The sequence below is a fragment of the Xyrauchen texanus genome, chromosome 18 (genome assembly GCF_025860055.1).
Source record: "Xyrauchen texanus isolate HMW12.3.18 chromosome 18, RBS_HiC_50CHRs, whole genome shotgun sequence".
NCBI classification, from domain to species: domain Eukaryota; kingdom Metazoa; phylum Chordata; class Actinopteri; order Cypriniformes; family Catostomidae; genus Xyrauchen; species Xyrauchen texanus.
The window spans coordinates 7,127,625-7,151,343 of record NC_068293.1 but is presented as its reverse complement, the minus strand read 5'-3'; the positions used below and the strand labels follow the sequence as shown (position 1 = coordinate 7,151,343).

The 23,719-nt window shown below is 39.0% G+C and overlaps 1 protein-coding gene across 1 annotated transcript in view; it reads left to right on the top strand.

Moving 5' to 3' along the window:
• The window catches only part of map4k4 (mitogen-activated protein kinase kinase kinase kinase 4), a 62,263-nt gene that overhangs the window by 35,041 nt on the left and 3,503 nt on the right, over positions 1-23,719 (top strand). The window contains exons 10-25 of the mRNA XM_052148113.1: positions 1,583-1,758; positions 1,856-1,928; positions 2,127-2,337; positions 2,630-2,791; positions 3,464-3,550; positions 4,237-4,380; positions 4,816-4,994; positions 8,847-8,955; positions 9,819-9,924; positions 10,337-10,504; positions 11,832-11,975; positions 12,506-12,640; positions 13,502-13,602; positions 18,603-18,752; positions 18,830-18,989; positions 19,458-19,597. Coding sequence (XP_052004073.1) covers positions 1,583-1,758; positions 1,856-1,928; positions 2,127-2,337; positions 2,630-2,791; positions 3,464-3,550; positions 4,237-4,380; positions 4,816-4,994; positions 8,847-8,955; positions 9,819-9,924; positions 10,337-10,504; positions 11,832-11,975; positions 12,506-12,640; positions 13,502-13,602; positions 18,603-18,752; positions 18,830-18,989; positions 19,458-19,597 — 2,245 coding nt within the window. The remainder of the gene's footprint in view (positions 1-1,582; positions 1,759-1,855; positions 1,929-2,126; positions 2,338-2,629; positions 2,792-3,463; positions 3,551-4,236; positions 4,381-4,815; positions 4,995-8,846; positions 8,956-9,818; positions 9,925-10,336; positions 10,505-11,831; positions 11,976-12,505; positions 12,641-13,501; positions 13,603-18,602; positions 18,753-18,829; positions 18,990-19,457; positions 19,598-23,719) is intronic.

Genomic DNA, 23,719 nt, shown 5'->3' with positions numbered 1-23,719 from the left:
GCTTTCCTTCAGTCTTCCCTGACTTTGTTCAGCAGTATCTCTCCGAGTTCCATGGTGGTGGGGCAGAAGGGGTCCTCATGGTATGCCCCGTGGTAGGCTTTCAATAGGTCACTAGATGCAGTGGATGGAGTTTTCAAACTCCTGTTGGAACGGCAGCAAGTCTGCCTTACGCAGATTGAACCTTCTGCGGAAGGGGACGGTTGTTGCTTGGAGAACGGATCGAGATGGTTATGGTGATTGGCCGGTGTTGCGTGTGGGGGATAGGGTCCAGGACCTCTTTCAAAACTCTCGGTGTTAGTTCACTGCTCACACACACGAGATCTGGGTTATATCCTCGTTTCCATCTGGCGCTGTGAAGAGATTTTGGCAGTTTCGCGTTGTGGATCAGAGTCAGGTGTTTCGACTCGAGCCAGGTTTCGACTTTGTCTCCGTCTTGATTGTTCGCTTCATAACCCCACCATGTGCTATGGGCATTGAAGTCTCCGACACTGATATGGTATTTCCTCTTGCATCTGTCTGGCAGTTCAGAGTGGAGGAACGGACATTGGGGGGGTTTACACACTGATGTGATAGAGACGTTCGGGAGGGCAACTGTGATGGTTTCCATTTGCCCTTCGGTGATGTGGGTGCAGACCTCTTCGATCGCAAGGTTTGGTCTGCTGAATACAGCTGACCCATACTGTCTGTGTCGGATCTCGGCCACCAGCTTAATTCCAGGGATGGCTGGTCGGTGTTGTGCAGGGCCGATGTGGGTTTCCTGCATGCACACTATGTCGAAGCGTCTGACCGCTGTTGCTAGTATGTCTGCCTTGCGTCTGGAAAAACCTTCAATATTGATTGAGGCGATTGACAGTGCAGGCCCCGAGGGGGGCGAGTATCTGTTGCGCTTTGGCATCGTCATCTGTTTGATTGCTCGGGTAGGTATACAGATATTGGCCTACTGTTGGAGGTAATATCAGATAGGAATATCAGATTATACCAGTCAGCGTTTCCCAGGCTGCACCACAGGGAGGTTTCTGTATTAGCAGCCCATTGTTGTCATAAGTTAGTCTTTTGACGAACATTTCCTGGGGAAATGTGGTTGATTCAGTCGTGCAGTGCAGATGCATGTTTCGGACGAGAAGCATATTTATTGCTTCTAAAGCACTGAACGCGAGATGAATCTCATTGAATTTGCTTGTGGCCTCGAAATTTTGCTCGGGCGGCCATCAATACATTTTCAATGGGGGAAAAATCCTGAAATCACGTGGCCTGTTGAGGAGAGGTGTACTGTTACTTTTCAATCCTGATTGATTTCAAACCTGATCAGGCTTACGATTTTCACAGCAACAACCTAGCAACCGCATTGGGCTGAAAAAACACCCAGAATAGCTTTGCAATTGCATAGCAATATAATGGAAACCACAGACAAGCACCACTCCCATTTTCTTTAAAACCCGTAGATATCTAGTGTTATTGCTGTCTTTCTGATGACAGTAGAGAAACTTCAATTTCTCCTAAATGTTAGATTGGATGAAAGTGGATAATCTGCTCCTCCAAAATCACCAACCCACCCATGATGCTGTTGTCTTTGGTGTCACAGGTCTAAGAAGTTCTTCAGCTTTATTGAGGGCTGTCTGGTGAAGAACTACACACAGAGACCCCCGACAGACCAGCTGCTCAAACACCCCTTCATCCGAGACCAGCCCAATGAGAGACAGGTGCGCATACAGCTGAAAGATCACCTCGACCGCTGCCGCAAAAAGAGAGGAGAGAGAGGTACATCCACATCACTACATCAGCCATAACATTACCATGGATACTGTAGTGCTACTGGTGTGTTAATATGTGAATGTGTTTGTGTGTCACATTGAAGATGAGACTGAGTATGAATACAGCGGCAGCGAGGAAGAAGAGGAGGAAGCTCAAGAGCAGGAGGGAGAGCCCAGGTAAAACACACACAATGCACACCCTTATAATATATTGCTCTAATATAATATACAGTACAGTGTTAGTTGTTTATTGCCTTTAAGTTTGTTCAGTATGGGTGTATTTGTCAATTGTGTAATTTATTGTCTTTGTTAGCCAATAAAGTTCAGATCAAAAGTGTTCTGAGAGTGAAATACTGTGTTCTCTGTCTCTTGCAGCTCTATCGTGAATGTTCCAGGTGAGTCGACTCTGCGGCGAGACTTCATCCGACTACAACAGGAGAATAAGGAGCGCTCTGAGGCGCTTAGACGACAACAGCTCCTGCAGGAGCAACAGATGCGTGAGCAGGAGGAGTACAAGCGTCAACTGTTGGCTGAACGGCAGAAACGTATCGAGCAGCAGAAAGAGCAGAGGAGACGACTCGAGGAGGTGAGAGGAAAGCGAGGATACTGGCAAGAGTTTTTCTTTGGGGGCTTTTGCAACTTTATTTGCAAATGCAAGGTAGCGTGATAATGTATTATTAGGATGAGAGCAGTGTAAACAGGTTCAGAACAAGTGATCTGTGAGAAAAGTGTTTTTTTATTTTATTATTATATTAAGAATGTAAATTGCACAACTACATGACATGAATTTGATAGACACGTTAATTAATTTCGAACATGAAATAAAACATGAATAATGAACATGATTGTAATAGCGCAGCCGTTTTTCTGTATTACAGCAACAGAGACGTGAGCGAGAAATGCGGAGACAACAGGAGCGAGAGCAAAGGAGGAGAGAGCAGGAGGAGAAGAGACGAGTGGAGGAGATGGAGAGGAGACGCAAAGAAGAGGAGGAGCGCAGGAGAGCGGAAGAGGAAAAGAGGAGAGCTGACCGTGAACAGGTGAGGGTTGAGTCCAGTCACCATCAGAATATAATTTTATAATACTGGAATTATAACTGATTTAGACCTGTGCTTTTTGTCATTCTTTTGAATTTGAACTTGGTGTTTTGTTTGTAGACTGAGACTGTGTGATCCAAATCTGCAAATCCACATTTGTAACTAGTTTGTCTAATAGGAGTATATCTGTTTGTGTAACTGGTATGTTTGTTGGCAGGATTAACTGGTTTGTTGGCAAGAGTATATCCACATGTGTAACTTGTTTGTTTTGTTGTTTGTTTAGCAGGAGAATATCCTGTCAGTGTAACTGGTTTGTTTGGCAGGAGTAACTGGTATATTTGTTTGGCAGTAGTGTATCCCATCAGTGCAACTGGTATGTTCGTTTGGCAGGAGTAACTGGAGTTTATCCACCTGTGTAACTGGTTTGTTTTATTGTTTGTTTGGCAGGAGAATACCTGTCTCTTAACTTGTTTTTTGTTTGTTTGTTTGGTACGAGTATATCCATCAGTGTAACTGGTTTGGTTTTTTTGGCAGGAATATATACTGTCAATGTTACTGGTGTGTTTGTTTTGCAGGAGTAACTGGTTGGTTTGGTTTTGTTTGTTAGGTAGGAGTTACTAGTGTTTTTTTACAGGAGTATATCTGTCTGTAACTGTTTGTTTCGTTGTTTGACAGGAGTATATCCGTCGACAGCTAGAGGAAGAACAGAGGCATCTGGAGATACTACAGCAGCAGCTTTTGCATGAGCAAGCAATGCTACTGGTGAGTAAGACTCTTGAAGTCTGTTTGACTCTGTGACACTGCCTAAAGTGTAGAACCATAGTATGATGCGATTCCCATGCTGTAGTCATTAACAAATTCTAGCTTGTGAAGCTAGTTGACCAGCATGGTTTAGCTAGTTAAGAAGACTGAGGACACCAGTATCCTAAACTAGAGGACCAGCACCCACAAACACAACATAAGCTGGTGATCAGCAATGTGACCAGGGATGCTCATGATAAATATCACGAAACTCTAAACTGTTGATTTGATTTTCTGATAGGAATATCATAAAGACTTGGAAACCAATAGGCAATCACCAAGAGCATGCTCAAAAAAACACTCAAAGCACCTTAGCATTCACATAGCAATACCCTAGAATTGTGGTGGTGAGTTTTACACAGGCAAGCACTACATACAATTGTAACAAAAAATTATTAATAATCACTCCATTATCTGTCCGACTGCACCATTGTACAGCACGTAACCAAAACTAATACTTAAGCCAGTTGGCTCTATCAGCCAGTAGTGTAACTCTTCAATCTTATTACTCTTTATGTTGTTTAGAATACAACATTTTCTGAAACTGATCAAATAATAAAAACTCTTTTGTTCTATACTAACATTTTCTCTAAAGTGAATTTGCTGTGGTTGAATTGAACATCTCAATATTGTTGTTGTGATTTCAGGCAGATGAGCGTCACAGGAGAAGCGCTCAGGGTTCTCCTCAGACTGCTGGTGTACAGAAACAACCCCCAGCTGTACCACCACGATCAGACGCCTTCTCTAACGGCAGTGCCCCTGAACAGAGTCACCGACCCACTGACCCACAGGTAACCATTGTGACCACTGTCACATGACATCTGGGGTAGTATTCATATTGGCTACAACTGCATTCTCTAACAAAACTGACTCCCTTAAATTTTCAGGCTCACGCATACTGTACATTTTGAGTTTGGTAAAACTGTGATGTGTAAACAGAATTACACTTTTTACCGACTAACATTTTTTATTGATTCGAAGATATTAAAAAGAATAACGAAACACATTTACACTGAATCAACATTTAACCCCCAATATTATCCCTCACCCAGTCCCATCACCAACCCCACCCTGACCCTCAATAAATATCCCTGTGGTCACATAGAAGTACACACACAAAAAAAAAATATATATATATATAAAATCTTAAACAGAATCACACTTTACAACTTGTTAACTATCATGGCATGCAATGTGACTGCCGTTTTGCACTGTGTGAACGGCAGGATTTGACGGCACTGGCTAAAGAACTGCGTGCGGTGGAGGATGTGCGACCGCAGCACAAGGCCACAGACTACTCCTCCTCCAGCGATGACTCTGGCACCACTGATGATGAAGATGATGAAGAGGTTGATCAGGATGTTGGTGAGGAGTCCACGTCTGGACCCGAGGACTCAAGAGGAGGGTATGCAAAAAAATAAAAAAGCATTTGGTGTTGGTTAACCTGTCAGGGAATGATACAGTGTGCCAGACAAATGGAAAAAGATATAGTGGAAGTCTCATTTCAGTGTTTTGCACTGTATCGAGATGGACTGTACGAAACAATAGATAGGGATGCAAACTCCTCACCTTTTGGCGAAATTAACAATTTTGAAACCTAAATTGGTCACATTTGTGAGTCGTGCATATCCAAAAAGTTTTGTTTAGGAAGAGAATGGGGGTCAGATTCCATATGATTGATTACAGCTACGGCCAGTTGCTTGCTTGGCTACAGCATCGTGTGCACACAGTGGATCTGCGTCTGACTGGAATGGAGCGTGAAGGGTTTTCAAGACGTTGTACTCGATAACTTCTCATTCATAAACTAGCTGAATGACCTGGCGTATGTACTGACCATTGTTCGTTCGTTTACATCGGCATGCGAGTCTACCCTTTTCATCAAAGAGAGAAAAGGGTGGAAGAGCTTTAAATGTTTAAAAGTGATTGATGTTCATACACATTAAGGGGCTGTCACATTACTCACGTCAGCAATACACTGAAGTCTATGAAGTGACGCGTCAGCACAATCCAGACTCCAAATTCACCCCAAAGTGTTTTTACAGAAGTATTTGTCTCAATATTGTCTTTGAAAGTACAAAGCAACAAGCAATATTTAAAAAATAGTCCATTTATTAACCTTTACATTTTATCCATTTAGCAGACACTTTTGTCTAAAGTCACTTACAAATGAGAACAATAGAAGCAATTTGTCCTAAGAGAAACAGTGGGTAGCAACATCCTGCAATACAAGTTTCAAAACTGCTTGGAGAAGTACACAACATGGAAGATGAGAGAAGTTGTTAATTGTTTTTTTTTTGGAGGCAGAGAGTGCATTAGTAGTGTATGGTCAAGTGCTCACAAAAGAGGTGTGTCTTTTAGATGTTTTTTTTTAAGCGGCTAGAGTAAGAGCTGCTCGGATGAATTCGGCAGGTCATTCCACCAGCAGGGCACCGTCCCAGAAAGTAATTTTGTGTTTCTATGAGATGGCACCATTTGTCACCGTTTACCCAGAATGTAAGTTTCTTGAGGGCACATAGACCTGAAGTAGTGAGATAGGAGGGAGCAGAGCCAGTGAATTTGTAAGCAAGTATCAATTCCTTGAACTTAACCCGAGCAACCATAGGCAGCCAGAGCAGTTCGATGAAGAGAGGCGTGATGTGCACTCTCTTGGGCTCTTTAAAGACCAAATGTGCTGCCGTGTTCTGGATCAATTGCAGAGGTTTGGTTTTACATGCAGGAAGGCCCGTCAGATAAGCATTGCAGTAGTCCAGTCTAGATATAACAAGAGCCAGGACAAGAAGTTGTGTAGCATGCTCTGAGAGGAAGGGCCTGATCTTCCTTATGTTATTCAAAGCAAATCTGCATGTTTGAGCAGTCCTTTCAATGTAGTGATCGTCGAAAACAACACCAAGATTTCTAGCTGTCCTGGATGGTGTAATCATTGATGAGTCTAATTGAATGGTAAAATGTTGATGAACTGCTCACTGGAACCACGAGAAGTTCAGTTTTTGCAGGGTTGAGTTGGAGGTGATGTTCTTTGTCCAATCTGAAATGTCTCCCATGCAGGCAAGATCAGAGCAGCGATTGTAGGATCGTCAGGCTGAAATGAGAGGTAGAGTTGTGTGTCTTCGTTATAGCAATTATAGTAAAAGCCATGTGCCTAAATGACAGATTGCAGTGATAAGTGTATGGAGAAAAGGATGGGTCCAAGCACTGAACCCTGAGGACACCACTCCTCTCCAAGACACATTGAAGGACCTACCTGTGAGGTAAGACTTGAATCAGAGTAGCATGGTTCCACTGATACACTTTGCCATGTGGGTTGACAGTAGAATGTAGTGGTTTACTGTGTCAAAAGCAGCAGACAGATCCACCAGAATGAGAGCAGACTATTTGGATGCAGACCTTGCCAGTCTCAGAGCTTCAGTAACTGACAGCAGAGCAGTTTCCGTTTTGAGAGTACAAAGCAACAAGAAATATATAAAAAAAAAAAAAGAAAGAGATTGAATGTCTCATAATTTTTTACCATATTGTTTTAGAGTATCCAGAGACTTATTGAACTACAGTAGTTGCATTCACAAGTAAATGCTAAGACCTTAATATTAACGAGTCCTCTTTTTACTTTCTTCAATCAAAGCAATTGCCATTTTTTTTTCAGACAATTTTTATTGTGCACATCTACTGCTTTATTGCATGGCAAACTTAAAATCTCCCTTCTGCTTTCTGCAAGGTCTGGCATTGTGCGGAGCGTTGACGTGCTTTACACTGATGAAAATAAATTTGTTAGTCTGCTATTGTTGTCTTTTTTTTGATAAAATACATGCTCAGCAGTTTAAATACTGTAAGAAAATTATAGACCTGCTTTATTCTTATAATGCTGAAACACTATAAAGTCTCTTGGCAGATTTCAAAATGATTCAATGACTCGCTTTGTAGCACATACGACGCTCATTTGTCCCCACCTAGCTGCACCTCTAGAAGGTCACTGAAATAATTAGTTAATAAAATAACACATTTGTGAAATGGAAGTCACACCAAAATACTGTTTATTTTTGTAACTAATTCTGAAAAATTGTGCTGTTAATTTTCTATACTTAAATCATTAAAATCGCTAGAATTGGTGCTTTTAACTGATTCATCAAAAAATATCCCTGGAAATCATGTCTGTGACTCTCACCGTTTTCGCCCCTCGTGAGTTTGCATCTCTGATGGAGCGCAAAAGTTGGGTTCCAAAATAATGATAAATAAGAGGGTTTGGCAACATCAAAAAGATGCAATGGACCCTTTTTACAGACATGTTATCATGCGAATATTTGATGTATATTTATAACATTTGAACTTTTGTATTATATTACCCTGGAATAAGTTTTAAAAATCAAGTTACCACAGCTGCGATGAGGCTTCTAACACAGAAGTGACAGAAAATGTAGCCTCTTTCTTCTTACTGCTGTTATCTAGCGCTGTATATTTTGACCTTCTTTTGAAAAGCTGTAAAAGCACAATCTTTTATATATTCTTTTGCTGTTGCCCATACTTCAAATAACCACGGTACAAGTGTGGTAATTTGGACACAGTATTACTGCAGTACCAGAGACTATTTAGCAGAGACAGAGCACTTCAGTTTAAATAAGTAGTAGAAATTGGAAGGCCCAACAGCCAATGGATGTTGAAAAGATCCCCCCTCACAGGTAAAAGAGCCAGCAAGCTTTTGGATAATGATCATCTGTTAATCAGTGTATGTCATTAGCCGAACCTGCCTGAAAAATAGTCTTTTTGGGGGTTATCCGAGCAAAAGAAGCACAATTAATGATACCACTGTTTTCAGATTATACTGCTGATTTTGATATTTTGTCTTGCTTCTAATATTGACTCCTATCTACTTCCCCATTGAAGTAGATAGGAGCTGCACTTTCAAATATGTTCACCAAGTGGATTGAATTTCCTTGAAAAAAGCACTTTGAAAACTGCAGTAATACTACATCAAAATTACCGTCATTGATTCTATGATTGTACTTCCACTCTGCAAACCCAGATATGTGAAACGGGTCCTTAAATATTTGGTGCCGATCAACATGTCAGTAAATGATACAGTGTGCCGGACAAATGGGTAATGATGCACTGGAAATCTCATTTCAGCGGTTTGCGCTGTATCATTCTGGACTGTGCCATCATGTCGTTTAAAGTAGTCTATTAGAGGCACTTTACAGCATTTAATCAATTATCCTGATGGATAAAATCAACGACCAATAGATGAACTGAATGATTATTTTATTGACAGGTCGTCCAGACTCAGTAATGGTGAGACAGGAGCTGCAAAGACTATGGTTGTCCAGGATGATGACAAGTCCTCTACACCATGCAAAGACAGCACATTGGTCATTCGACAGGTGCTGCACACATGCACATACACCCTATTCCTCTGCTTCACTCTTTTTCGCACTTGTGCAGATATCAACTCTAATGCGCTATGAATATACAGTAGTATATAGTAAAAGCGTGTGTAAGTCCTGGACATCATTACCTTTAACCGACATGCCATAAATCAAACAAGTAACCAAACAGGCATGACAAATGCAAAGCATGTTAAGTCTTTACTGGCTGAAACAAAACAGGCTTGCATGAAAGATGTGCATATTTAGCAATAGTTATTGCGATAATATTTGAACAAGGGCTGTCAAGTTAACGTGTTAATAATGCCCACTGGCGTATACGTTAATTTTGTAATAACAGTACGAATTCTCCTACCAAATGAGCAATTCAGGCTTGAAGTGTGTCTATATGTGGCAGTGCAAACCTCACAAGCAGCACAGCCACAGAATGAGAACATTCACTGAAGAACTAAATTCAGTAAATTCATACTAAGTTGTATTGCATAATATTCATGAAACATGTCACAAATGATATGGTCTCACACAGCGCTCTGTAGCTGCATTGCTTATACTTCCCAATCTTTTAGACTTAGAGGAAGACAGTGGTTTGCGCGTTAAATAGCGTCCTCATGTAAGTAACGTGCCCTACGTCAAACTCATTAAAATGACCTCCCTTTAGTTGTTTCTAGTGCACCTCATTGAATTATATCTGATTATTTTTGTGTTTGAATGTAACTGTTAGTGAAACTGTTACAGGTCAGCTAAAGAATACTAATTTCAAATTCATGTTGTGCTTCACTTGTAAAGTTTATACTAGTATATGTTTGTGTTGGTGTTGGTGTTGGTGTTTTCTCATTCCATGCTCAATGGTGTTCTCACAGACTCCCACTGTGCCGAAGCACAAGTCTTCGTCATCTTTCACGCCGTTTATTGACCCTCGTCTGCTCCAGGTCTCTCCCTCCACCGGCAACGCACTCAATAATGCTGGTGAGTGTGAATGCTGTCACCAGAGAGCATAATTTATATTTAGCAGAAAAACATGAAGCCCATTTTTGGATTAAGATTTGGCATTGTGAAATTATTTTCTTGACAATTAAGCACATTTCCCCACCAAATTCTCATTACTGCAATGCAAAAAATAATGATTTCTCCCTTCAATGCATACCTCAGGACTTTAGTGACACAGGACCTCATTCCAACCCCTTTACCTCATCCATTTTTTTAAGTTATGGCCCCACTTCTTTTGTACTCCTTAAAAGTTCTCTTGTGAATAGTGAAATTATCTTGAATTCGGAAGGGGAAATGTGCTTAATTTTCATAAAATAATGTCATAATGCAAATATAACGTTCTTTTAGATTTTTTGGTAAATCAAGGCTACATGTGCTATTGTTTGCTCAGGTTACAGTAATGATGTGCGACTGCAGGAAGCTCTGCGTCAGGACGTGTCTCGCAAAGGCTCCGTGGTCAACGTCAACCCTGTGAACACACGGCCGCAGAACGACACACCAGAGATCCGCAAATACAAGAAGAGGTTTAACTCTGAGATACTATGTGCAGCACTCTGGGGTGAGTGTTAGTAAAACAACCCATACTCACTCATACTCTACACAGTCAAACACAAGACTCATTAATACTGACAACACTATTCAGTCTAACCATTGAAAAGACACTAAATATTCCCAGAAACCAAAGAAACACTGGATCTGTGACATCCTGTCCAAACTCATGCCAATGATTGAGCCAGTGTTGTTGTGTCGAGCTGGACATAGCAATGTCTTCATTACAGTACAGAAATGGTGTTTACAACTCATTGTTGAAGCTGCGTACCTGGAATAAATGACACTCAGCAGTTTTATTAGTTTTTTTATTTCTCACTTGCTAACTTGCAAATTTGTGTGACTCTTGTTACTACATTAACCTCCTCAGCTCTGTATACCTCTGTGGCCTGGGCAAGAAGTTTACATTTTCAAAATTAAAAGCCCCAGGATACATAAACTGTCAAATGTGATACAATTTGAATGCTTAGAATCTGAACTTTTCAACCAATCTCATCACTTTTGCATTTATGTTACGTAAAATAACGAGTTAAGACCTGAAAACCTCTGCGTCGCAAATGAGTGCTACCCTTTGGTAAATATCTAGAAATATGAATCTAAAAGTTTTTCAAATAGCACTAAAATAGTCAAGTCACAAATCAAATGAAAGCTCTCATCATGACTGTAGTTTATTTTATTTCCATAACTGCAGAGTTAAAATGATTATCTAAAAATTCACAAAGTGACTAACTATAATGAAATATACTCATAATGAGAATCTCAGTTTTCCAACAACACCTACATTTAGCTTCTAGTCCACTCAGAGGCCGAGGTATTCAACGAAACAGTGGGGAAGATGAATGGGATCACAAAATAGACAATGTCAATGGACAAGCATGTGACGAGTGCTATGCTGTGTTAGAGCGCCACCTGTATTTCACATCTGTATATTGTGATTGAAGGTTGCTGCCATCTAGTGGAATTAAATTTTTAGCGGAGACGTGGAGCAAACAGAGCCTGAATCACAGGCTTTCAAAAACAGGATTAAAAAAAAAGATTGTAAACACATACAGTATTATTTGTGAATTGTTGGGGTTTTTTATTTGAAGGGTTCTCTAAATTGAGACCAATATTTAGCAATTATTCCATAGTTTGTGTGGAAGATGAGCTTTTAAATGTGTGTGTGTGTGTGTGTGTGTGTGTGTGAAATGCACACGGCAGCCAAAATATGTAGCAGAGCTGAAGAGATTACATTTCTGTGTGAACTAGTGTACTGGATAAAGGTCTGACATTGCAAAACACTGTACATAAACCAACAGCATCATTTTTTTATATGGTTTTGTCTTTGTCTGTCCCAGGTGTAAATTTGTTAGTCGGGACAGAGAGTGGTCTCATGTTACTGGATCGCAGCGGTCAAGGGAAAGTTTACCCGCTCATCAGCCGCAGACGCTTTCAACAGATGGACGTTCTGGAGGGACTTAATGTTTTAGTGACAATATCAGGTAATGAGGACATAGCCTGTTAGTGAATGACCATGATTGGGAAAAGAGTTATGTAACATCCTCCTTGTGATTGTGTCTATACTCAGACCAGTGTTTCCTCCTTTTGACTCTAATTCGGTCTCTGTCTTTATGGTCAAGTCTCACTCATGACTTTCATGTGGAAACTTTGCTGTGGTATATTTTAACATGCACAATTGAGTAATTGGAAATTTGAAATGGAAACAAAGAAGGTTTTACTGTCTCTGACATGTAGTGACACATGCTGTTGTTTTATCATGATTAGACATATTCAATTATTCCGTTACACACAAACATACGCTTTTGAAACAATGTAAGAAATTCTCATTACACACATCGGTTACAAATGAACCCTGTGAGACATGGCAATCATGTATGAAGTAATGGCTAAATTACTATCTTCCTGTCTTTACAAGAGTGAAATGTAAATGTAGAAATAAGTTCCATACATGTATATTGTGTACAGATGAAGTGTTGACTGAAGCTTCTCCAATCCTGTAAATTTTTTTCAGGGAAGAAGAATAAATTGCGTGTGTACTATCTGTCCTGGCTGAGGAACAAGATCCTTCATAATGATCCCGAGGTGGAGAAGAAACAGGGCTGGACCACCGTTGGGGATTTAGAGGGATGTGTGCACTATAAAGTCGGTATGTTAAGTCCAGTTCAAATAAACACAGTTCTGATTTAATGTCTCTTTTTACTGATTGTTGATTTGATCAATCAGCTAATCCTCTGCTATGTTGTACTCATTCATAACAACAAAAAAAAATTGGTGCAATTATCAAACATTTGAACAGTGTGTTTCACTGTTTTTCCAGCTGTTGTGATTTGATACTGTATTGTGTGTATAAAATGTTCATATCCTGATAAATGCTGAAGCTTTTATTGCGGTACACAATATTTTTTGCGACGTTGTATAACAATACAAAATGGGTTAAAACATAAACTAACTTTGTTGTTTTAAATTGCAAGTTTAATTGTTTTTTTTAATTTCCAAAAATTGCCTTTTTTCATTAAATGGACACAAAGAAATTAACTATATATATATATATATATATATATATATATATATATATATATATATATATATATATATATATATATATATATATACACACACACCCCGATCAGCCACGACATTAAAAACGCCTGCCTAATATTGTGTAGGTTCCCCATGTGCCACCAAAATAGCGCCAACCTGCATCTCAGAATAGCATTCTGAGATGATATTCTTCTCACCACAATTGTACAAAGTGGTTATCTGAGTTACCGTAGACTTTGTCAGTTCAAACCAGTCTGCAGTGCAAGCCCACAAGAGCCTTTATAAACAATGATTGACTTGTTGAGGGAAGACTTGGGGACATTCCCTTAGATTTGAATGACAAATCCGTGTGTGTGTGTGTGCACGCCTGTGTGTGTGTGTGTGTGTGTGTGTGTGTGTGTTTCCAGTATGATACCTCACTGTGCCCTTAACACTGACACACACCTATCGTATGTTTCATCTGTAGTGAAGTACGAGAGGATCAAATTTCTGGTTCTAGCGCTGAAGAACTCAGTGGAGGTGTACGCCTGGGCCCCCAAACCATACCATAAATTCATGGCGTTCAAGGTAACTATATCATATGAACATGAGAACTAGTGAAGCAGCATTTCAGCATGTGCTGCTTAGCTCCACAGATCTTAAACTCACAAATAAGTTGCATTTGCAGCTAATGCAATTTGCATCAAATAAATGTTGATGACATGGGACATGAAGATGTGTTCTTGACAGCTGGATGCAATAAATAAAAAGCTTCTTTTAATTTGGGTAAACTTGGCATTTATGACACTGAAAATCAGTGAGACGGTCCAAAAGCATCCTTCTGATGCATATGATAATTGACCGACAATAAAAAATAGCACCAGAATGCGTCCCGTGAAAACAGGATATACCAGTGTATATATAATTATTTTAATTATGGATTATTTATACTGAATTATCTTTAATTCTGGGCCTTTCTCAGCCATATTGATGCGATTTAATTCCAATAAATTTCATTTAATAAATCAGCATGTTATTAATTTGTTAAAAATTGTAATCGATTGACAGCCCTAGTTATAAGGATAAAGATTTGACTGAAAATTTTGATATGAAAAATAAACATGAATTTGAGTGTCTTATTTGCCATGTTCCCTATTTGCTTGAATTAAAGCATGCACTCAGGCATCTTGTGTGCTTCAATGGAAGTAAAGAAATCTGTCCATCTGTACAAAGAAGTTAACATGATCAATGTTATAAAAGTACTTACATTTGATTATTGACCTAGAAAGAGTGCAGAATCTTAATTTGAGAGTTTTTTTTATCTGATAACTTATTTGCAAGGTTATTGGCAGATTATCAAAGTAGCCTCAGACTTTTGTACATACACACTATGGGCCTCGTTCATGAAATACAAGCTGTACTTATTTTTGTGTAAATCATTAATAAAGCAATTCTCACAATCAGTTTTGGTATTCTCTGAATGTTAGTTGGTACAAACAAAACACATTTTTGACTAAGTGAAAGTAACTTTAATTTCTGATAAGTTTTTTATTATTAGTAGTAATTTGATTACAGGTTTCTTTGACAGTTATTTTTTTTATGTAGTTTATTCCCAATTCTTCATCTTGTTTTTCCAGCAGTAGTGCTTGGTATGGGGGCAAATAGGTTGTAGGAAGATGCAGCTTGTGTTTGATTTTCGAGAAGAGACGAATATCCTCTATCATGACTGCCGATCTTCATCTGAAAATTGTGACTTCAAATCCTGACTTTGTTCATCTATTGAGAGAAATTCTTTATTTAAATTCAACTCTATAATTTACATTTCACTAATTCAGTATAGGCAGCAATAAATTGTGCTCAAATGATGACGTGTTAGTGCTGTTATACTTATAAACTTGTCACGGGCGGGTGCGTACGCAATTCAATGGGGGGTGGGGTGGAGAAAAGGCCTCAGACCATTGGACCTTACAAATCTTTAGCTATTAGATTCAAATATTCAGGTCAAAGACCTTCTTTAGGGAGGAGTCGCGTGACACCATGTGACGTTCAGACGCGTTATGGCGAGCTCTGTGCACTTTGCTAGTTTTTAATACTTTTTATGTCATAAACCGCCGAGATTCAATACATCATGATTCTTAAGTGTTTTTGAAGACAATATGTCAAAAGAATTTAAAATCCTTTGGCACTGGATATATTAAAAGACACTTACATGCTCAAGCTGATACCCCTGACAGGGCCGCAGACCAGGGATTCAGTTTGGACAGTCTGGCAGGAGAAATTCCACATCAGCCATCATGTATGTCTGCAATGCTGGAGAAAGTCGTCACAGACTTTGAGGATCTGGCTGTAATACTTCGATCAATCACTTCCATGGAGACTAAATTCACTGAGTTTGTTACAAGAATGGGGGACGTCGATAAACGGATTGATTATCTGGAGTCTTCAGAGAGGGAATTTGCTGTTAACCCGCTAGTGACCAAGACTTTTTGGGAAAAACTGGAAAATTTGGAGAATCATAATCGAAGAAACAATGTCCGAATTGCTGAGCATGAGGAAGGCCGAGGTATGGTAAAATTCCTAGACTGACTCTTTCAGAGTCTGCTCAGCATAACAGGCCATAAGCTGGAAATCGAGCGAGCTCACAGGATTCTGGTTCAGAGATGCGCTGAAGGAGACCGGCCCGGATCAATTCTGGCCAAATTTCTGAAATAATCGATAAAGATCTCGTTTTACATGAGGAGTAAATGAAAGCTTTCTTGGAAGAACCACAGCATTTTCTTGTTCCCAGACTTTGCGAATGCGACGAGAGAAAGTGGTTGATTCAAGGATTGCAAGAATCTCTTACATTAGCGGAAGTTTGCTTATGCTCTTATGTTGCTGGCCAAACTGAGAATAGATACTAAGGATGGTCGTAGAGAATTTAAATGCCCACAGCAAGCATTATCCTTCATAAAGACATTTGAGTAAGCTATTTGGTGATTTTTCATTGCTACCTTGTGGACCTGACACACTGAACATACATTCGACTGTCTGAGTAAGCTGGGTGCCTTCATTGTTTCTTTTTGTGCTGTTCCGCCTTGTGGCAGGAGTTTGTTTTGTGTAATATAATTTCTTCGGGACAGTTTATGGATGAATCTGCATGTTTTTGTTGCTTATGCCCCTGTGGCCTGGAGTTTGTTTTGTGGAATGTGTCTTGCAGGACATTGGAGTGATTGGGTCTTTTGTTGCACTCATGTATCGGCCGAATGGGCTGGCTTACTGAACCTTCGTTTGACTGCACAAAGAACTGAACAGACCCCTTTCTTTTTTATTCCTGCTGGTTCCCCTAGTGGCTGGATCTTGTTGCGTGGAGGAACACCCCTACGGGACAGTTATGTGATGAATCTACACGTTTTTTTTGTGTTTGTTCTGCTTATTTGCTGGAAGTTGTTTTATAAACTATTTTTGCTGTGCAATTCTTTCTCATATGTATTGAAGCACCGGACTTGAGCAATCCAATGGCAGAGTAGTAGCGGGGACTCTTGTATGCGTAAATGGACTGTTTGAGTTAAGAGGGATGGACACTGGTTGGCGTTGTCATGTGCGGGGTTAATGCACACTTTTTTCTGTTTGTTTGGTTCGGGGGAAGGTTTGGGGTTTGATTGTTACACTAATGTTGGAATGTGGTGTTTATAATAGTGTTTTTGACACCCAATCTATTTTTGCTAATTTTGGAAGATATGGGGTGGACATGTTTTCTTTAGTGCTGGCTGAAGCGCAGGGGAGTCATTACATTAAGTAAACATCTACAAATCAAATATCTCAAACAGATTAAAGATAAATTAGGAAGAGTCATTATTGTTTTAGCAGAAATTCAAGGGGCAATGTTTGATTTGTGGCTAATATTTATGCACCTAACGCTGTGATCTGGGCTTTTTTGTAGATTTTGAAGGGATGTTGCAAGCCGCTGGCACCTCATGATATAATATTGGGTGGAGACTTTAATCTTTTGATGGACTCAGTCCTTGATCATAGTGAAGCAAAAGATTGTAAGCTCCCTAGAGCAACATTGACACTTCTCAGAATGTGTAAATATCTTGGTCTTACATTTTATTCCAAGCAAATTTGTCTTGATTTAGTTAGTTAATTTTGACCCCTTAATAAAAATGTTTTCTGGAGATGTGGACAGATGGGCTTCATTTCATTTATCTTTGATTGGGAAGGTTTATGTTAAGGCTAGGCCTACCCAAAAAATATTTATTATTATGCGTTCAATCTCGGATATTTGGCATTGGTCGCTTCCACCTGAGAGAGCCCCTCTCTGGTTTAGTTTTTATTATATATGATGATTTATTATTTTTTTCTTCTATTTTTGATGCAAAAAGTCCATCCAACAGCAATGTGAAAGACTGATAGAGAGCACGCCAAGACGCATGAAAGCCATCTCTGCTTTGCTTCAAAGAAAAAGTATTGTAGTACAAAATAAGATTTTTTTGTTGTTGTGGTTTCAACAATGCTGTTGTGTTAAGCACAAAAACATTTGTTATAAACGCAGACCGCTGTTTTTTTTTTTTTTTTTTTTTTTTTTTTACAAATTCACACCCTGAGTCGGTAGCGTGGTGAGTCGGCCTTTACACCTCGGGATGTGAAGTAATTTTCAATAATTAAATGATCCGGAATCTGGTATGAAAAAAAATTGCATTAGCTATGAAATGCAGAATGTCGTATGTCCTAGTGTGATTTATGAAACTGCAAAAGTCTGTAATTTAATAAAAATATAATCTGCAAGTGATGGACGCTTAAAAATTTAAATGTGAAGGTGGCTGCTCATTCACTGAAAACAAATCATAATGATCATCACGTGTGCTCTTGTGTGTGTGAGATGACAAGGAGCAGAGCACATACAGACTATGCGTTTATTTAATTACATTTATAATCACACTAGGCCATGTAGCAAACTGCTTACCTGGAAGTGAGAAACTACCATCAAAAACACAGAATATCCCTTAAATATTACGCTTGTTGGGCACATAAAATGTCCTGGAAAATTGTGTTTTGAAAAGCATGGGAACCCTGGTGCTGCATATTTCACAGTGAATAAGCGCTCTGCTTTCTGTCATCAATACACACACACAGAGCACCTGTGATGCTCACGATGAGGTGTTTTCAGTGTACGAGCGGCCAGCTTCACACATTCACTTTGAATGTATATTTCATTAGATCTCAGCCTTTTGTGGTTTAATCATCACACCAGGACACATCGCTGTATTAATTTAATTGTGCATACATAATGTTCATACATTAATTTGATCCCAAATATGTCAAATTCCTTGACATTCGGGTTTTATAATGAATTCTGTTTTCACGACTGGATTCCATGAATCATAGAGCCCTATCTTTAACGTTTTACCACTTGTCATATTTTACAAATGCTGCTTTGAGATGTATTTCGTTGTGATGATTGATTTCAAAGCACAAAAACTCAAGTCTGTATGGGTCATGGTTAATTTAAGTAAATAAAACTGAAATATGCTGATATGTATTTTAATGTAGCTTGTTACAAACATATTCAAATACAAATTGATGAGCTGCTTCTCTTTGTATCGCAGTCGTTTGGTGATCTGGTGCACAAGCCACTTCTGGTTGACCTGACTGTTGAAGAAGGCCAAAGGTTAAAGGTCATCTACGGGTCGTGCTCTGGGTTTCATGCGGTGGATGTGGACTCAGGAGCTGTTTACGACATTTATCTGCCCACTCATGTATGTGTTAGAAAGCAGAAAAGCTTCAGATACACTTAAGTCCACTGTTGTTTTAATCTCTCTCTCTCTCGGTTCAGATTCAGACGAATATTCAATCTCATGCTATCATCATCCTGCCAAACACTGACGGTATCGAGCTGCTGGTGTGTTATGAAGACGAGGGTGTGTACGTCAACACGTATGGCCGCATCACTAAAGACGTGGTGCTGCAGTGGGGCGAGATGCCCACTTCCGTGGGTATGTGAATTATTGTGCGGTCATCAAAATGACTGGTCAATTCAGTATTCTAGGGGTGCTAAAATACAAGAGTAACCGCTATGACTCAAAACCTGTTCACAATATCATTGTGCTGCATTTTTCTGTTTGTTCTAGAGGAAGGATGACGCAAGTTGAATTTGCTTCATAAAATAACATTTGAATTATCATGGACATTCTTAATATTGTCTGTCATGTAGTAACTGGTTTAGAAAAGCAGTAAAAGGCACTCGAGGTCGTGCTGTATTGTTATATTCACTCCACTGTTTGTCGTGTCTGACAACACCCGTTATTCGTGATTTCAGTATATTCACAAAATAAAGAGACCTTGTTACCTTGCTGCCCTCATGAAGATACTTCTTCTAGTTTTAAGGTGTCATCAGATTTAGCCAAAACTAGCAGTTGTGTTGTATTTGTTTAACAGTGCTGTTTGTTGCTTGTGTGTTGCAGCTTATATCCGGTCGAATCAGATCATGGGTTGGGGTGAGAAGGCCATAGAGATTCGCTCTGTAGAGACCGGACACCTTGATGGAGTTTTCATGCACAAACGAGCTCAGAGACTCAAGTTTCTGTGTGAGAGAAATGACAAGGTGATTCAGAAAATCAGCACAACCCCACTTGATTTTAGATCCTCGCAAGTATTGTAATGTCATCAATGAGTGGGTGAATCTCACAAAAAACTGGCCACATTTCACCCAAAAAAGCCTTTTTTTGCTAATTATTTACCTGATAATTACCATATTTTCTGGAATATAAGTCAAATTTTTTTGTCATCCAAAAGGTCCTTCGACTTGTGGTCCAAAGCTACTTAAGTGACAAAATTTGAGCGGTCAAACACACTGCACACCAACAAATATATGCTACACAGAAACAGATGAAAACATCAGTCTTAGAAATGGTAATACTTATTAACCTCCTAAGACCCTCACGTGACTGCTGTGTGCATTTTTCATTTCCCTTTTTGATTTGTAACTAGTAGCACCTAATAAATAATACAAAAATGTATAAATCTAGAGCAAATAGTTTTCCCAAACATTTATTTCAACATATGTGGACAGCGGGACTAAGTTAACTTTAAATAATACCAAGCTATATAAAGTCCGATTTTATTATGTGTCCAGGAGTGATGGTTATTCATGTTTTTGAGATGTTATAGACATTACAGCTGATTTTCTATAAAGCTGAATTAATCATTCTTATCAAAGCAATGGCCAGAATCATCAAATCACTCCCAACCATCTTAAAATAAAATTGTATATTATAGATTCTGAATCTATGAACTGATTTTCATTGGTCTGATTTTAGGAGTGAATGCACTTGGCTGCATAGGAAAACAAATGGATGCTCCCTTGCTCCCTATTTAGTGAATGACTTAATATCCAGTGTGCCGTCTGTCTGCGCTGGTCTCAGAACGGTTCGAAATGCACCTTATTTTCATCCTTACTCCATATAACGCCTCTGAAAGCAACACTTTTCAGCTTTTGGATAAATGCATTTATCCTCAATGTGAAAATGCTCCGTAAATATAGGAATATATTTACTAATGTTAATGAATAGAACTGTATTGTAACCATATACAGCTGTGTGGCAATGCGCAGTTTATACAATGAAGAAAAACACCCTTGAGCAGCAGAACAACACAGACATGTGTTACGTTCTTGCGTACAAAACACTTGGAGTGCAAATCCAAACTAAGGGATCTCAATATGTGTTCTAAGTATTAAACTATATTTAACTTGACACAGTGACCTAAACATTTTATGTTTATGATGCAATGCATCCAAGACGCTACATAAGCATCCGTCTGACACAGGTGTACATTGACGGGTCCTTAAACAACCCTCATAATAAATCTCAAACTGATTGACAAATTCACTTGTGAAATGGATTTCTGTGAACTGTGTGTCAATGATTGTCTTATGATCAATAATATGGTAGTAAACAATACATTGTATTCTAAAGCCGCTTTTATATTGTCTTATCAATGATGAACTCTTCTGCCACAAGAATGTAATGCATTTTAATTATCTGAATATTTTTTTATTATATATATATATATATATATAGATGAAATAATGATACATCTTTTAAATATTGAAAAAAAATTTTATATTTAAACGCATATAATGCAATCATTATGAAATTATTATATATTGAATTATATTTATATGAGGGGCTTTCTCAGCAAATATTTGTATATGCGATGAAATGTGATTTATATATGATTTGTGTGTATATATGTGTCTGTGTGTGTGTGTGTGTGTGTGTATATATACACTCACCTAAAGGATTATTAGGAACACCTGTTCAATTTCTCATTAATGCAATTATCTAATCAACCAATCACATGGCAGTTGCTTTAATGCATTTAGGGGTGTGGTCCTGGTCAAGACAATCTCCTGAACTCCAAACTGAATGTCAGAATGGGAAAGAAAGGTGATTTAAGCAATTTTGAGCGTGGCATGGTTGTTGGTGCCAGACGGGCCGGTCTGAGTATTTCACAATCTGCTCAGTTACTGGGATTTTCACGCACAACCATTTCTAGGGTTTACAAAGAATGGTGTGAAAAGGGAAAAACATCCAGTATGCGGCAGTCCTGTGGGCGAAAATGCCTTGTTGATGCTAGAGGTCAGAGGAGAATGGGCCGACTGATTCAAGCTGATAGAAGAGCAACTTTGCCTGAAATAACCACTCGTTACAACCGAGGTATGCAGCAAAGCATTTGTGAAGCCACAACACGCACAACCTTGAGGCGGATGGGCTACAACAGCAGAAGACCCCACCTTGTACAACTCATCTCCACTAGGAAAAAGAGGCTACAATTTGCAAAAGCTCACCAAAATTGGACAGTTGAAGACTGGAAAAATGTTGCCTGGTCTGATGAGTCTCGATTTCTGTTGAGACATTCAGATGGTAGAGTCAGAATTTGGCGTAAACAGAATGAGAACATGGATCCATCATGCCTTGTTACCACTGTGCAGGCTGGTGGTGGTGGTGTAATGGTGTGGGGGATGTTTTCTTGGCACACTTTAGGCCCCTTAGTGCCAATTGGGCATCGTTTAAATGCCACGGCCTACCCATCCTCTGATGGCTACTTCCAGCAAGATAATGCACCATGTCACAAAGCTCGAATCATTTCAAATTGGTTTCTTGAACATGACAATGAGTTCACTGTACTAAAATGGCCCCCACAGTCACCAGATCTCAACCCAGTAGAGCATCTTTGGGATGTGGTGGAACGGGAGCTTCGTGCCCTGGATGTGCATCCCACAAATCTCCATCAACTGCAAGATGCTATCCTATCAATATGGGCCAACATTTCTAAAGAATGCTTTCAGCACCTTGTTGAATCAATGCCACGTAGAATTAAGGCAGTTCTGAAGGCGAAAGGGGGTCAAACACGGTATTAGTATGGTGTTCCTAATAATCCTTTAGGTGAGTGTGTATGTATGTATATATGTGTGTGTGCCATAAATCTTTATTTGGTAAATACTTAAATATAGAGCATTTCTTTTATTTCAAAATAAGTGTTCCATTTCGGACTTGTTTATAGTTTAAAGTCCTGCATTAATCTTCACTAAATCTGAATTTATTTCTGGTTATTATTAGTATTTTGGTTACACAATAAACTTAATCAATTTATTCATTTTGGACATTGTAGCCTATGTAGTATGTGCTCATCATAGTTAGGAAAGACAGACATTTTTTTTTACTTTCTATAAATCTGCTGATTAATCGTTATCTGCCTTTTCTACCACCTTCAGTATCGGCAAAATCCATGGTCTGTCGACCTCTATTTCTAAACTCTAATTATGACGTAAAGGCAACATAAAAGTAATCCTTACAATTCCAGTAGTTTAATCCATGTCTGGATTAGGTCAGAAACAGGCCAAAAGGTTATTCTTATCTCTATTTCTTGTAATCTGCAGTCTCCTTCCATTAAAATGTAGCCAAGTAGAATTTTTAGTTCCCTGTTCATGGTATGTATCGTGCTTTAAAATACCACTGTCACACACAACTCCTCGCATCCCTACAAAATTATGTTTCATCCCACAGCTATTAAAAACATTAACCTAACATTTAATGCATAGTAAATAGGGTTGCAGATTATCAAAAATGTTCGACAGTCCGGTTGATGCGCAATTCCCCCGCATGCGGTGGTGACGTCACTGTTTATATTTAATATATAATTTAACATCTATAAATGTAATGTGATCAATCTGAGAAATATTGATAAATCTCCATTGTTTACATGAGATCTCGACTGAAAGAATTACCCTTCATCATCATTCTTCAACAATCTTTGCAAGGTATAGTATATTCACAGCGCTTCACTTTTTCCACATTTTGTTATGTTACAGCCTTATTCCAAAATTTATTATATTCATTATTTTCCTCAATTCTACAAACAATACCCCATAATGACAACATGAAAGAAGTTTGAAATCTTTGCATATTTATTAAAAATAAAAAATAGAGAATCACTTGTACATAAGTGTTCACAGCCTTTGCTCAATACTTTGTTGAAGCACCTTTGGCACTGATTACAGCCTCAAGTCTTTTTGTGTATGATGTTACAAGCATGGCACACCTATTTTTGGGCAGTTTCTCCCATTCTTCTTTGCAAGACCTCTCAAGCTCCATCAGTTTGGATGGGAGCATCAGTGCACACCCATTTTCAGATCTCTCCAGAGATGTTCAATCGGGTTCAA